The following is a 16,143-nucleotide window of genomic DNA, read 5'->3' as shown; positions in this document are numbered from 1 at the left end:
GCAGAGCTTCTCAGTCAGAGAAGCTGAGGACCAGGCTGTTAAGTGAAACTTCACATCCTGGGTCAGCAGACAGGGCACATAACTGAGGGCAAAGAACAGGAAAGCAAAGAGGAATCACGGCTCTGGCCCCAGTGTGCTGAGCATCACCCTTCAGCCCTAGGAGAGGGAAGACCCAGGTCAATCAGAATTGGGTGTACTTTTCTGGGCAGCCCAGGCACCAGCCCAGGACGGGACAACACAGGCACACGTAAAGGAGAGTATAAGTAAACAGAACTAACACAAACAACAAAATTACAGCTCCCTTGGGTTGGGCTAAGGCTTTATGCCAGGTACTTTAAAATATATGACCAGGTTTACTCATAGCAGCTGGAACACAAGACTGTGTATCCACCTTCTCATTACTTACTACAGATGGTGGCAGTGGAGGCACCACTTCAGCTAAGGCCAGATCTCAGGTCCCTTGAGCCTCATACTTCCAGGTCAGGATCTTGACCTCAAGAAGTCCCTTCCTGGCAGATCACCAAGCTGTTTGCTGTGCCCCAGCCTGACGCTACTACTGCGGGTTGCATTGCTCCCTCGGGATGTTACCAGGAAAAATTCAACTCCTGCTGTTTCTCCCTGGTGTATGGCTAAGAGCTACCAGGGGATTAGTAATTATTAGTTAGTACGTGTGATATATGTTATGTCAGCTATTTTTCTTTTTCTGTTTCCTTTTCAATAGCCAATACCAAAAGGACTGATTTGATTTTTGTTTTTAAGGCAGCTGGCTTTGAGGTTGAATCGTGTGATGATTTGGTTCTGAACAGTAACAGATGAGGGTGAAAGGTCAACCGTTTCCCTGGATTTGATCAATGGCAGAAGTTTGATGGCAAATTAAATGCCAGATAAAACTGTCAGATGATTCTGAGAATCGATACTTACTGGGGAAAGTCGTTTGAGCCTTTAATGATCACACTGGCTCCCAAGGGAAATAATTCTAGAGTCTGTTCAGACCTTAGGGTAGTAATGCATGAAATCAATGTGAGGATGATTTTAAATAAGATCACTTTTTATGCTGTTATTGAGCAGTAGAATATTCAGCATCTACACTGTCTTGTTTCTCAAAGAAGGGACCACAGAACCAGAATTGAGACTGCGGAAATGCAGAGTCCCAGGCCCCACCCAAGCCTCCTGAATCAGACTGCCTGAGGGTGGGCCATGCAAATCTGCATTTTATTAAGTCTCTCAGGTGACTGTGGGGAATATTACACCCTGAGAACTGCCAACCTACAGTCTTTTCCCTCCACCAGGCAGATAGAGGTCTCCCAGACAAAAAATAAAGCCATGCCCACGGGCTAAGCATAGTATCACGGCAGTGGATATGTAGGTCAAAGTGCGTATGCTTTGGGTTGAATTTGTAAAGCAGGTATCAGTTATTACTGGATTATTTAATGTATTTGCAATATTCTGCCTTGACTCTCCTCTGTGTGGAAGTGGTTTGAGTTTGCAAATCAGGATAGCACTGCAGTTATAGGTCACGTCAGGGGCTGGGGCTGAGGGTGAGCAGAGAAGTCGGTGGCACCATCACTTCTCTCGAGTTTTTCTCCATCACCTTCACCAGCTCTTTCCGCTTTTGCCCACCCTTTAAATAGTGGCATTCCCCAACACTGTTCTCAGCAAAAGGCTCTTTCTCCAAGAGCATCACTTAAAATATGCTGATGCCTCCCTGATCTGTGCTTATGGCCCAACCTGTGGCCTCAGCATCAGATCCACGTTTCTGCCTGCCTATTGGACAGAGCCATCTGGCTCTCCCATAGGAGAGACCTCAAACTCAGCGTGCCCCAAATCGAACTCCCTGTCTTCTGTCTTCCCTCCTCCCGTTTAAAATGACTTTTGTGGTAAGAGCCTGGGCTCTGGACACTAATCACCCAGGTTTCCATCCTTCATTAATATTTCCTTGGGCTATTGCTTAACTACCCTGTGCCTCATTTTTCTCATCTGTAAAATGGGATTAATGACTTCCTCATAGGGTTAACGTGCAGATTAAATGCGATAACCGCGCATAAATAACTTAGGTCAGTGCCTGACCCAGGGCAGGTTTCAGTATATCTTAGCCATTTTTATTATTCATTCCTTTATCAAATATTGATTGAGCTCCCTGCTGTGTGTCAGACACTACTTCTGACTTACGTTTCCCAAATTAGACACTTTCAAAATTCCAAGTCTCCCCATGAAACCATCTTCCCTTCAGGGTAGGTATAGCATCCCATTCGTGCTTTAATCTCAATGCTAGTTTATGAAGGTAGCACTAATTTGCCCAAATTAAACTTTAGAAAGGTGTGTTCTCTAAGTAATTCACATTGTCTTAATAAACAGGGGATATAACATCTCTTACAAAGGCAAGGAAAGACCAGTAGGATTAAAAAACATTCTCCGAAACCTACTCTGATCTCAAGAAAGTGAGGTCTAACTGTTGAACCATAGGAAAGTGTCATTTTTGAGTTAAAAAGTAGCTAATAGTGGCAATCTTATGGTTTAACCTTATACTTGGCAGGGTACCTGGAACATGGCAGGTATCCCTCAATACAAAAAGAATTTCCAAACCTGGGTCTCCAATTTTGGGAGTATTCTATAATATACTAAGAGAAATGTATCTCAGGATAAACCTTATTTTTAAAAAATAAGGTTTCAGACCTTGTAAACTCCTAAAACAATCTGAGAAGCATTGGGAGGCAGTGACAAGAATGGGGATCAGGATTCAGACGGGCTAGATTTAAAACCTAGTTCAACAGCTTATTTTATCCCTGTGTTGCTGGGTAAGACAGCTGACTCTTATTAGACAACCTCCTTCATCAGCTTCAATTTCGCCATCCGTAAAAAAGGAATCGTTATAACAGTTGAACTTTGTGATGCTCTGAGATAACATGCAAAGTAGAAAAGATTTTATAAGCCACCAAGTGCATAGCAATGAAAGGTAGTGTTAGTATTTTAGCACCTACCCCCAGATAGAACTGTCTACAGTATGCATAGGAATTGCCTTTGGCAGCTGTACAAATACAGCAGTCACCTATGATGGGCCTCTGTGCCTCTGAGGCTCGGCTTTCTCTCCTGTAGAGGGAGAAGAGTGGGGTGCAATGTCGCCAGGGCTTCTTCAGGTTCCCCCATTCTATGGGATGAGGAAATTCTAGTTTCTTCTTCCACAGGGCTGGCAAGTCCTTCTCAAGGCTCATGGGTAGGAGTTTCTCTCCTTGGCCTGCTCGACTCCTTGCATCTCAGAGGCAGAAGGGACTCCTGTCTTATGCGTGAGGAGCATATATGTATTTTTCTTTGTCTGCAGCAGGTTTTGCTGAGAACAGGGCACTCAAACGTCCCACCTCGCTGTAGCCCAGAGGACCGGGTTCATAGACTTGGAACACCTTCATCAAGGTTTAAATGGGTGAGCACAGAGGAGGGCGCTTTGCAAATGGTAAAGTGCTAGATAGATGTTGATCTCTGGAGTTGGTGGCCCTGACAGGTTAATACATCGCCCTTCACTAGGTGTGCCTTTTTTTTTTTTTCTTTTCTTTTTTTAAAAATCTGTAGCATCTGTACATTTTGAAGAAACAACCTTCAGGTTATCTTATCACCCTCAGCTGGTGCCAACATTGGGTGCTACTGTTTCCCTGTAGATGCTCTCCAGGGAGCCAGACTTTCATCAACACCATCTCTGAGATTTATTTCTACTTCTTTCAGCCAGGGCATAAAATAGGGGGAAAGAAAAAGGAAACAAACAGCTTTCTTCCACTCTCTTCCACTTCTAACCCTTGATAGCCTGGATTCTCATCCCTCTGCCTTGAGACCCTTAGAAAAGGGAGTGGGGAAAGGGAAGAGATTTACCTAGGAGAGCAGGATTGGGTAGGAGAAAACCCCGAAGGGAGGATTTAGAAAAACGGTGCACTGTGAGAACCCTGCAAAAGGAATAGACTTTTTGTCCCTGGCATCCCATTTCCTCACGAGCTGTGCTCCTAGTGTGAGCAGCTGGAACAGGATGGGAAGGAAATGCAAAAGGAGGCTCCGCCCGCCCCCAGGAACAAGGGTGCCTGCACCTTTGTGCGGTGAACGTGCTTGGGACGAGGGAGCCTCGGAAGCCTGGGCAATTTGGGTTGTTTGCTTATCTGGGCATCTAAAGGTCAGGGAAACGTAAAGCAGAAGATGGCAGAGAACCCAAGAGAATGATGGGGTGGAAGGACCAGCAGATACATGAAAAACCAAACCAAACCAAATGACAATAAAAAAGAAAGATAGTTCGGTCCAGAAAATGTAAAGAAAAGTAGGTATAGACTCAAATTCCGTTATAACTAAATTCTCTGTAATGCAAAAGTTATCTCTAAGTTTTTGAAAAAAACCTCCCAAGCAATGATCAACTTATTTAAATTTAAAAAATTATTTGTGAGGGGCTTCCCTGGTGGCGCAGTGGTTGAGAGTCCTCCTGCTGACGCGGGGGACATGGGATGGTGCCCCGGTCCGGGAAGATCCCACATGCCGCGGAGCGGCTGGGCCCATGAGCCATGGCCGCTGAGCCTGCGCGTCCGGAGCCTGTGCTCCGCAGCGGGAGAGGCCCGCGTACCGCAAAAAAAAAAAAATTATTTGTGAAGTCTCCTGAACTTGTTTATAATGGAATTTGAGTTCTTATTCTCTTAAAAAAAAACAAACACTGAAAATTTGTGGAGTGACATGACACTCAGGAACATACATCGGGGTTGAAACAAATGCAGAAACAGAAAAAATATATTTCCAGTAGAAAAGAAACACCATTTCCAGGAATTTCAGGGGTAAGGTGGGAGAGAACTGGGTTCCAATTGTGCAGCAGAAACAAAGAGGGAATTGGCCTCAGGGTGTGTGGGAGGCCAGTGTGCCCGCTGGAAGGGTGAGTGAGTGAGTGGGCAGGCATTGGCTGACCAGTGGCTGACCCAGGCTGCGTGTTTACTGCTTACAAAGGAGAATCTTGGCATCACAACTTGAAAACCTTTATTTTGGACGAGGTGGATCAGGAAAAGGGGGAGAAAAGGATAGCGTCACAACCTTGGCCACATGGCTGCATGGCGTGTGACATGGGCCCTAGTCCTGCTCTCCTGTACTGTCCGTGAGGCCTTGGGCAAGTCATTAGACCTCAGATATTTGGTCCATGAAGAGGGGAAAAGAATATTTGCTCCCACCACTTCACAGGAATGTTATGAGGATTAAACAGGGCACCACTACCCACAGGACAAAGTGCTTTGGAAACTCTGAAGCCGTCTACAGGCAGAAGGGTTTACTGCTGTGTTCTTGTGATGGGCTCTCTGGCAAAGAGTTGGATGCTCTCACTTCCACGCATTTGCCTCCTATTTTAGGTGTTTTTTTTTTTTTCTTTTTGCGGTACGTGGGCCTCTCACTGTTGTGGCCTCTCCCGTTGCGGAGCACAGGCTCCGGACGCGCAGGCTCAGCAGCCATGGCTCATGGGCCCAGCTGCTCCGCGGCATGTGGGATCCTCTAGGACCGGGGCACGAACCTGTGTCCCCTGCATTGGCAGGCGGACTCTCAACCACTGCACCACCAGGGAAGCCCCTTTAGGTGTTTTTTGATCCAGGTGGGATAGCGGGAAGCACACAGAAGGTGCTTCCACACCTGTGTGACCTGAAAACCAGCTCGCAGGGTTGGGTCATGCTTCTGCTGTCTTTTCCCCCTTGTTCCCCCTTGCCTCTGGGACACCCTGCCTGGAAAGGGTCCTCTTCCCAGCCCCAGGCTGCAAGCTGCAAGAACAGACAGATGAGAAAGATAAAGAGTTAATTTTGATGTGTGAGAGCCCCTGGGGAATCAAACTCCCTCCAGCATTAGGAGTTTTACTGCCCTGGGGAGGGGATCTGTGTCGTCTCCCTGACAGCCGGTGTCCTGTGGTCTGCACTGACATGGTTGGAGGTGAGAGGTTTCCTCTTTGAGAATCCACTTTGGTGAAGAGGTAGAGTCGGAGAGCTCTCATTGCTGTCATTTTCTCTTTCTTTCCTCCCTCCCTCCCTTCCCTCTGAGGAAAATAGACTTTAACCTCAAGCCCTTCTGCGCTTGTGGGCTTTTCTTGATCTACCAAACCTTACCTTTAGTTAAATAATCACAGTCCTTCTCTACCCCATGCATTTCCCTTTCTAACTCTAGAATCTTCTTTAACCCTAAGATTTCTGCTTCTTCACATTGGACCTTTTTGTAGTGCTAAATCATTATATCAAATTCCTTTTCCAAAAAGAGTCCACTCTGATTTTCATCAGGGCCAGGGGCTGGAGGACTTGTGGGTGAAGACAGGGCAGCGGCGGGAGCTGGCGGAGGAAAGGGCAGGGCTGGCGGGCAGAGGGCTCTTCTTCTCCCGTCCCAGTTACCGGTCCGTCCCTATCAGTGGTTCAGGACCCTTCTCCTCACCCCCCTCGATACTAAATGGATACAGAAGCTATCTTTATTCTTCATATCCATTTCTTGATTATGCTTTTGCAAGAGTTCATTTTTTAGGAAAAGCAAGTTGTAGGGATAAGGTTCTGGATTGTGATCATTAATGGAAATGGAGATTCCATATTCATCCCCAAGATATGCAGTTATCATTCCTCTTAAAGACAGTCTAAAAGGTATTAGCGTTACTAGTTACTATTTTCATCAAGGATTTTCTCCCATCTCTTAGCGCTCCTGCAACTTGGGCCCAGCACTCTCTCCTTTGCGCTCAGTGTTTTCATTAAGCGGCTGCCTGCCTGGGCTGAGACCATTGCTGGTGTTGGTCTGGCAGCGGAGATGCCGCAGCCTCCTAGGCCACTGTGTTCTGGGGCCGACGTGTGAGATGTGTGTGGGAGACAAGGGCCAGCTGTGTGCCGGCGAGAAGGCTCTGAGTTTTATGGGTCTTGGTTATGGCTGTTCCTCAACAGTGCATGTCTTTTAATTTAGCCATGGTCAGACCCTTCTGAAACCAGGAGAGAGCCTGTATGTGTGCGTGTGTGTGTGTGTGTGTGTGTGTGTGTCTTTAGATGAATATTAATTCTGTGGAGCTAAGACCCTCTAAGCGTCCTAAAAATCACATACCTAGAAAATGACGTTTTGCTTTCAGAGATTTCAAAGTCACCTGGATACAGTAAAACGTAAACCACTAAAACAGCCCAACCTTACAAGACACATAGATTGAGTTAATCTGTCAGAATTTCAGTAATTAAAAAAGGGTCCAACAATAGCTGAAAAATACAGGCTTATTTGAGTTTTAAGCATAGCCTTTGGGAGCCCACAGACAAAAGTCTCATTGTGTGTGAGGCCCTGCTGCTTCAGGGGGTCCCCAGGCCTTCCTCTTTTGATTCCAAGGTGCAGCAGACCCCTTTTTGTCACATAACAGTCCCCGCCCCCCCGCCCTCCCTGCCGCCCAGGATTGAGCCTTCACAATGACCCTGAGTTTTGTGGGGAAGCGCTCAAGGACCTTTCTTTCTTATCACAGCAGTAAGTGACACAATCAGTCCATCCCAAGCCCCTGCTTTTGGTGCCCCCAGACCAGTGCTGAGGAGACCTGACTATTCATCCGGGCTGCCTAACGGTTTCCCTGTGAGCTGTTTCTGGAGAATGCAGGCGATAATGGCAGAGACAGAGGCTGCAACCGCGTTGTCTTTCTCTTCTGGGAACTTCTTTTCTGAAGCAACTGAGTGAGACCTCTGCAGGCGAGGGTGGTGGCCTCTCCTTCAGAATGCCTGGCCTGTTTCCCAGTGTGAAACATTCCCCAAATATGCAACTTCGTGAGCGTCGCAGAGCCCAGAGCCGCCTGCGGCCGGGAGAGCTGGCACCCCACTGGGATGTGGGAGTGCGGGCATGGCTTGCCCGGGCCCCTCGTGCAGGCCCTGGGTCTGCCAGATGCCAGGAAGGCCCGGCCCCTGCTTACGTTGTCGGTCGTCTGGGGCGAGAATCTGGCCAACAGTCGGCTGTGATGAGAGCTTGAAGCTTCTCTCTCTCTCTCTCTCTCTTTAAATCCCCTTCTTCATTCAAATCCCATCCTGTAAAAAGGCTTTTGTTGAAGGAGCAGCCATGGCATCTCGGTGCATGTCTGTGTCACTGCTGTCCGTATTTCCAAAGATGGGCAGAGAAAACATCCTTGGTTGAATTCCTGAGCCAACAGGTCCAAAAACTGACTTGGGAGGAGTAGAGGTAAACGGCAGCTGTCACGTGGCGTTTGTGTTGTTTGCAAGTGATGAAGCCAAAGAGGAAAGGAACTTCTTGAGGATGGTAAGGACGCCCTTCCAGGGGGCTTGGCAGGAGGGTCCTCACTGCGTGTCTCGGGGAGGGGGTGCTGGGCTTTTGTGCTTGGACTTGCATTTGGGAGGGTGCAGCTAGCAGGGTCTGGGCATTGTGTAGATGACTTAGGAAAGAAAGGAGCTCTGGGGAAGGAGCTGCTTCCATGTACCTCGCTGGATCTACTTTTGTGGTTCCTACAGAGTATAGCCATGACCACAGCCCTGCCTTGGCATTACGCTGCCTGAGGCTTTGGGTGCCAGAAGGAGGCACATCCAAAGTACGATCGAGGAAATGAACACTCACTTTTTCTTAGTCTTAAGCTTTCGCGTAATTTCATCTCAACTTAAGCACCTCTGAAGCTCCTGAAGTCTTTGTTTTGAGGAGGCCACTGATGGAAGGACCTAGAAAAGGGACGGTTTTCTGTGTTTTGCTGATTGTCGTTTTATCATTTGCTTAATTCAGTTTGATGTTCTTTCGCTTTAGCTTGATAATGTACACGCTTGTCAAAAGCAAAAACAACTAAGCCAAAAAGCCATGCCTAATAAGTTACAGGCTTGAGCGTCTGCAGTAAACAAATGTTCTTTCCCATGGCTTAGTTGGATTCTTTTTCTTGAGGCTTTAGTCCTTCACCTGTTCAAACTGTGTGACATTGTTCTGTTTTGGCGTTTCTTCGTTTCCAGGCATTTGTAGTAAAACATCATGTACCTTCCCTTAACTTCACCCTCTTTTATGTGGGTGTTCTGTCACCTTCGCTTTTTTTTTTTTCTTCTTTTTGCCAATATTCTTCTCTTCATGCTTTCTGAATTCTTGCTTCTTTAAGCACATCTCTGATTTTATTCCTTTGGATTTTTCCCAAGCTCTCCCTTTGGCATTCAATGTCTGCACCATGTCTGTTTTTCCAAACCCTCATCCACAGAGCAGTGAGGCGGAGGGCTCAGGAGCCTGGGTGCAGGTCCTAGCATGACCACTTCTTAGTTCTGTGACTTGGGGCTCGTTAGTTCTCCTCTATAGGCTTCACTGTCCTCGACAGTAAAAGGGGATAATCACGGTACCTCTGTCATAGAGCTCTTCTGCGGACTAAATGAGCTAGTACTTTGAGGTGCTTGGAACAGTGCCTGAAACGATTATTTACTTTGGGCTTTTTCCATTTCTAATGTGGGGGTTTACTGGTAAATAGTAGCTGTTAGCAAAGATAAGACAATGGAGGAAAATGGGCTTGTCAATGTGATGGTGGTAAGTATTTCAAAATATTCTGTTTCTGTAGTACTTCTGCTCCTTGATGATATAAAGGAAAAACGCCCTAGCTAAAGCCACCTTCTTTTTTTTCTTAACCTCTTTATTGAGATTCAATTCACACACCATAAAATTCACCCCTTTAAAATGTGCTGTTCAACGGTTTTGATACACTGCGTTAATAACTTTTTTTCATTTCTGGTAAAATATATATAAAAAACGAAATTTGCCATTTTAACCATTTCTAGATGTACAATTCAGTGGCATTAATTACATTCATAGTGTTAGGCAACATCACTGCTGTTCCCAAAACTTTTTCATCACCCCGAAGAGAAACTCGTACCCGTTAAGCAGTAACTTCCCCAATCCCTGCCCCTGCAGCCTCTGGTAAATCTCATCTGCTCTGTGAATTAGCCTCCTCTAGATAGGTCATGTAAATGGAATCATGCAATTATTTGTCCTTTAGTGTCTGGCCTATTTCACTTGGCATGTTTTCAAGGTTCGTATTGATGCATGTATCAGAACTTCATTCCTTCTTATGGCTGAATTATATTCCACTGCATGGATAGACCATAATTTGTTTTCCAGTCATCCATCGGTGGACACTTGGGTTGGCTCCACCTTTTGGCTATTGTGAAAAATGCTGCAGTGAACATGGACCTACAAGTCTCTTCAAGTTCCTACTTTCAGTTCACCTAAAGTGGAATTGCTAGGCCATATAGAAATTCTGTTTTAGCTTTTTTGAAGAACTGTTTGCCTGGAAAGCAGTTGCTTTCTGGCCATCCTCTCTTGTATACTCTCCTTTGGTGTCTGTCTCCCTCAGATTCTATACCATTTCCTCCTGTCACCAGTGTTTCATTGTCCTTCCTTTTCTACCATCCCAAGCATGTGTCTCCCAGCCGTGTGTCTGAGGGACACCCCTCTGCTGCTCTGTCCGTCACCCACTGCCAGAACATGTATCACCCACTCTGGCCATACATCCGCTTGATCGCTTTCATCTCATTATCTGAGGAGGGAGACGCTTGTAGAAGGTCATCCATAGGCCTCAGACCATGCTGGCTGGAGGTGGTTTCAGCTACATGAAGTTCCTGAATCCTTTTGGGTGCGGGGAGCCAAAAGCCTCGAAGAATTTCAGCCCTCCTCAGACAGGCTCCTTCATCCTCACGTCCCCTTGCTTTCATGGTCTCCATCCACTTTGCTTGTCTTTCTTTCTTGGCCACCCTCTCCAGAGGGAGAGTTGTTCTCCCATCTTTATTTGCTCACAGTTCCTGCACTTTTCTATGAGCAAGTGAATTAATGAATGAATCCCCCAACAGACTGTAAGCCTGCCTCAGACAGACATTCTGGTTGTTGGGCTAATTGTTAGCTGGGGTTTCTGGTATGTCATTCATAGTAAGGCTCCTAGTTAATCTCAGCGCCGTTCTCACCAGAAGAAAGGCTGATACGGAGAAACATCCTCAATTACCATGAGAAAGGAAATGTCAAGAGCCCTGCTGAGTTTTACTGGCATCCACCCCGTCTCAGATGAAAACCGCAGTTAACGCGGAGGCAGCCTGGCGATCAACCCTGACAACTAGAGGGTTGTGAGAGCCCGTGGAGCCCCGGACCATCTTGTCTGGTGACACCAATTGTGTTTCCCAGGACAGTGGGGAATCCTGGAGCCCTGGGCGGCAGCGCCTCTGCTGTCCCAGAAGCAGGCGGGGCGGTTTTAATTCGGAAAAGCTATAGGTCTCCTCTTTTGTCTGTGTTTCTGTGCCTGCAGGACAAAAGATCCTTCATCACAGAAGTGACGTTTTAGAAACAGTGGTCCTGATCAACCCCTCAGATGAAGCAGTCAGCACTGAGGTAAGTATCTGGCTCCGCGGGGCCTCACACAGTGGACGGAGACCCAGCTGATGAGAGGGGCTGGGCAGGTGGCAAGAGAGGGACAAGGGAGAGACAGGTTCTGGGTCCAGGGATGCTTCCGTACCCCTAGTCAGTGGCTGGTTCTCTGCATCAGTACCACCCGAGACTGCCCCTTTCAGTAAGGACAGAGTGGAAGATGCTGGCCAGAACTGTAGTATTTTGTAGAGGTGAAGCGGGTGTGGAATGTGGGGGTATACCCGGAGGGTGTGCTGCTGGGATGGAGTCTGGCTGGGAGGTAGCAGGGGAAGTAGACTGCAAGCCTTCAGGCTGAGACCTCCATGACCCAAATTTGGAGAATAATGGCTTCTCAGATGCAAGCCTCCTTCAGAGCATCCTGCCCACCCCCTCAGCACTGTTGAAAGGCAGGGCAGCACAGCTGCCAGGGGCACAGCCTCTGCTGCTGGACTGCCTGGGTTCTGCCACTTATTAGCTGGTGGTCTTGGGCAAGTCATCGACCATCTCTTTGTCTCATTCCATCTCTATAAAATGGAGATCATAATAGCACTGACGTTTAGTTTTGTGTCCAGAAGTGTCAAGTGCTTAGAACAGAGCATGGCATATGACAACCGAAACATATGTTGGCGTTTCTCAGTATTAATATTTTTATTACCACCATATGAAATCGTTACCAGAGAGAGTGGGTATTTCAGAGCCTACCGTAAGGTAGGAACTAGGCTGACGCCAAGAATCCCTGCTCACCCAGGGTAGAAGAATTGTTTCACCTCCGTTTCCCACTGTCTTTACTGCAGTTTGGCACCTTTGAGATTGAGCTGCTTCTTGGATGTTAGTTAGAATAGCCACAGGCCCAGGGGCCTGCACCATCCACAGCATCTCTTCTCCCATGCTGAGCATCTCTGTGACTGTAGCTTGTTTTTCAAAATTGAGATAGAATTCACACGCCATAAAATCCATCCTTTTAGAGTATGTAGTTCATTGGGGTTTAGTCTATTCACAGTACTGTGCAACTATCATCAGTGTCTAATTCCTGAATGTGTCCGTCAGCTCCCTAAACCCCAAGCCCATTAGCAGTCACCCCTATTCCCCCAACCACCGGCAACCACTAATCTACTTTTTGCCTCTATGGATTTTCCTGTTCTGAGCACGTTATTTCAGACAGTGGAATCATATGATATGTGGCCTTTTGTGTCTGGCTTATTTCGCTTTACGTAGTGTTTTCCAGAGTCATCTACATCGTAGCCCGTATCAGCACCTCATTCCTTTTTATGACTGAATAGTATTCCAGTGTATGGGTATACCACTTTTATTTATTCATTCATCAGTTGATGGACATTTGGTTTGCTTCCACTTTGTGGCTCTCATTATATAGCCTGTTTTGATCCCGTTTCATCTGCTCCAGATGGGCAGGACCTCTCTGACAATCCCTGAAGGTACAAGGTGAGGCAAGTGATGGGCTAGCAATCTGTCTTTGGCCATCAGAATCAGGAAGTAGATACAACTTGAAAAAAGCTGGAGGTTGAATATATGTGCAGGCAGATTGCCTGGAACAGCTGTGAGAAATGAAGAAGGAAAAAATGAGGAATTTCTTTAAGGAAGCCAGGCTTGCCTGTGGAGCAGATGGGGCTGGAACAATTACTTCGGTACATGTGCATTTCCCTGGATCCTGGGGTTCGTGGGGACAGTGGGTCACGTCCTGTTTACTTTGCATCCCTCCCTTAGTGCCTAGCGTGATGCCTGGCAGTCACTTTGTGCCGAACTGAGAATGAATAACCTTGGTGCTTGGAGTGGTATTTCTGCTGAAGGACAGGCTGGCTCCCTGCCACTTAAAGAACAGAGAGTTCTTTCGTGCAAACCGTTTACAATTCTATTTAAAAGATTCCCAATCAGGGCAGCCTTTTGTTTATGTTCAAGTTCAACGTTAGGCACCTTGCTGATCCCATTGGAGACTGCTTTGGGAGCTGTGTGTTCGGTGTATGGCTTGGCAGGAAAGGGGTCCTGGGTGGGAGGGGCTGACTTGGGACCCTAGCTGGAAACCTATGTTTCCTGAGGCAGCCGTTGGGAGACCTGGACTGTACTTGGTGAGTCAGCCTGTGAGATACTCATGTCTCACGGACTGCACGCTGCTAGTAGGCACAGCTGTGCAACAAATGATCGCCAGCTGTGGAGACTGCTTTGCAAAAGACAAGGAAACTAAGGGGAGAAAGTTAACTCCTACTACTGTCTTGGTGGTGGCCAGATTTGGAAAATGGCATTCATGGGCAGCTGGTGACCACAGTCATTGGCTCTGTCCAACACCCCAGGGGCAAAGTGAATACCGGGGAACGCGTAATTCTTGTTGGTAAGAAACTTCAAGAGCTCCAAGGGCCAGCCTGATCCTGAAGGTGGGATTCCAGCGCCCCCCATGGCTCATGCTCCCCGTGCTTTGTTTCAGGTGCGCTTAATGATCACGGACGCCGCCCGACACAAGCTGCTCGTGTTGACGGGGCAGTGCTTTGAAAATACCGGAGAGCTCATTCTCCAGTCCGGCTCTTTCTCCTTCCAGAACTTCATAGAGATTTTCACCGATCAAGAGGTAGGATCCTGTCTGGGAGTATCCAAGCTTTACAGTTGCTCGGTTATTGTTGTAGCCTTAGGCTGATCTTTGAAAGGCTGGTGGGAGATAGGAGGCTGCCGGGAGGGGGTGTTGCACTCCTTTGAAATAAGCAAAACCGCGTGGTGCAGTGCCCTGCAGTCCTGTGGCTCATCTCCCGAGGAATTTAGAGCACTCATCTATAATTAATTGGAACCATTCTGAATGTGCCCGAGATACAGATGGAGGGGGGTTGGTACAGTCAGCATTTTACAGATGGCAGAGGTGATGGAGAAACTTGGAATGACAGAGTCCAAAAGGAAACCCAGGTTTCCTGAAAGAATACTGTTTTCTGAAAGAATACTCCAAAGATCTCTTGGATTTTGGGTAGGATTTAACTGCCCTGATCTCTTTCAGTGCATGTACTTACTTATCCTGGTCAAATAATTTCTGATTTCTCTTACTTTTGATGCCTGGCCCCAGTGTTTGAACTTGGGCTGCTTGAATAGCCCAAGAAAGGGAGGCATGTAGGAAAACGGGGTGTGTCTATGGGACATGTCCATGCCCCAGGAGAAGGATGGTTAAAATAGCTGGACTGAAGCGTGATCGTTAATATTTCTAACGAATATATCTTATTCAAGGATGATACATGTGAAGTTTTGAAAATTATAGGATACTAGTGGTATTTGGTAAAATCAGATCGAACATTTGAATTTGGTTATTTCTGCTTGCGAATTTATCTGGTTGGGAAACTTCTCTTTGCAAAATAACGCGCCTCTGGTCTCCTAGTTAGAGCGACAATTCAGGGCTGTCACCATAGCAGCTTGGGGCTGCCCGTAGCTGATAGCAGGTTTCTACATGGAGAGGTTGAGGGACGTGCTGACAGGAGGAGTTGCCACATCTATTTAAAACCATCTTCCTGAGAACTTCCTGAGATGGCAGCGTCTTAGTCTCGTGGATGTTGGGAAGGGCCATCTGTCTTTCTGCATTTAATCTTCCTTGGCCCCGAGAGTCACAGAGAGGCCTCTGTGTACTTTCCATCATTGGCAAGAGCTGTAAATAAACTGCCCAGCTTCATTAGGTTCACCTGGAGGCTTTGTGTAGAAAGACTGGTCGGATGACATCACTGTTTCTCCACTCACTGGGGAGGAATAAAAAGGAACATTTTTCTCCAGCTTTCAGAAGTTATGATGTCATCTGGGTCCCGAGGCAGATAGCCCAGGCTCCCCCCACAGTGAGAAAGGGCCCAGGGCTCCCTCACAACCTTGTTTGATTGCATTGAGATTCCCAAGCCAGAGCTCTAATTCTCACTCTCCCTGCTGCCCTGAGATGGGTGTGTGATCACTGTATTGTCGGAATCTTACACAAGATTGTGTCCCCAGGTTCGTGTTCTGCCCAGGGCCAGCTGGGCATCTGTCTGGTAGCTCAGAGGTCACACCCACTATCAGCACCTTGGCCTGGGCAAGGGAGAGGGCTGCAGAGGCCTGGAAACAGCCCCGTGGCCCAGTACCGGGTGGGCGGTTAACTGGCTTGCTCTAGGTTCAGTTCAGCCCTGAACCCTCAGCTCATTTACGTGAACACACGTGCCTCTCCTACATTCCTGTGCAGTTCCACAGTTAGTTTCTAGTGGTTGGTTTCTACCCCCATGTCATTGGTTTGTCTTTTTTTTTTTTTTTTTACAGTAAAATAGAACAGAGGACATATGTAAACAAAAGGGTTTGTCATTGCCAGAATTTTAAATCTGGAGGTATCACAATCCACCCATCTGGACCCCAAATAATACCTCTCTCTCTGTCTTTAAATAAGGCAGTGTCAATAAGGTAGTGTTGTGAATATTGCTGCTTAAATCATTTTTACTAGCCCACAGAAGTAGAATTTTAGCACAAGGGACTGTGCATATATCAGATTTTACCACTAATTACAGAAGAAAAAGAAGAAAAAGAAACAGCTTTAACTGGAGAATGGGAGTTCCGTGCAAGGGCTGAATTCTAGTCACTGAGGCATGTTCGGAAGGGCACACATTTTCATTATACCAGGCAGGCGTTTTAAAGGCCAGAGGCTCTGTCATAGTCTCCTCTGCCGGCCCCGTAACCCCCACCCCGATACTTTGGGGAAGTAATGCTCAACACACGTTAGAAGATCTCTAGAACTTTCCCTTACAGACTAGATCAGTGGTGTCAGGGGTGCTGGGGGAAGACAAGAAAAGGGGGAGACACAGGGTAGAATTCACTCACTTCCCCTTGTCC

At 47.1% G+C, this 16,143-nt stretch overlaps 1 protein-coding gene across 1 annotated transcript in view; it reads left to right on the top strand.

Annotated features, from left to right (window-relative positions):
• Positions 1-16,143, top strand: part of MAP1B (microtubule associated protein 1B) — a 90,099-nt gene that overhangs the window by 57,979 nt on the left and 15,977 nt on the right. The window contains exons 3-4 of the mRNA XM_024756201.1: positions 11,228-11,310; positions 13,760-13,900. Coding sequence (XP_024611969.1) covers positions 11,228-11,310; positions 13,760-13,900 — 224 coding nt within the window. The remainder of the gene's footprint in view (positions 1-11,227; positions 11,311-13,759; positions 13,901-16,143) is intronic.

The sequence above is a fragment of the Neophocaena asiaeorientalis genome, unplaced genomic scaffold, assembly GCF_003031525.2.
Source record: "Neophocaena asiaeorientalis asiaeorientalis breed wild unplaced genomic scaffold, Neophocaena_asiaeorientalis_V1.1 scaffold376, whole genome shotgun sequence".
NCBI lineage: Eukaryota > Metazoa > Chordata > Mammalia > Artiodactyla > Phocoenidae > Neophocaena > Neophocaena asiaeorientalis.
The sequence above is the reverse complement of the archived record's forward strand: the minus strand, read 5'-3'. Positions and strand labels throughout refer to the sequence as shown.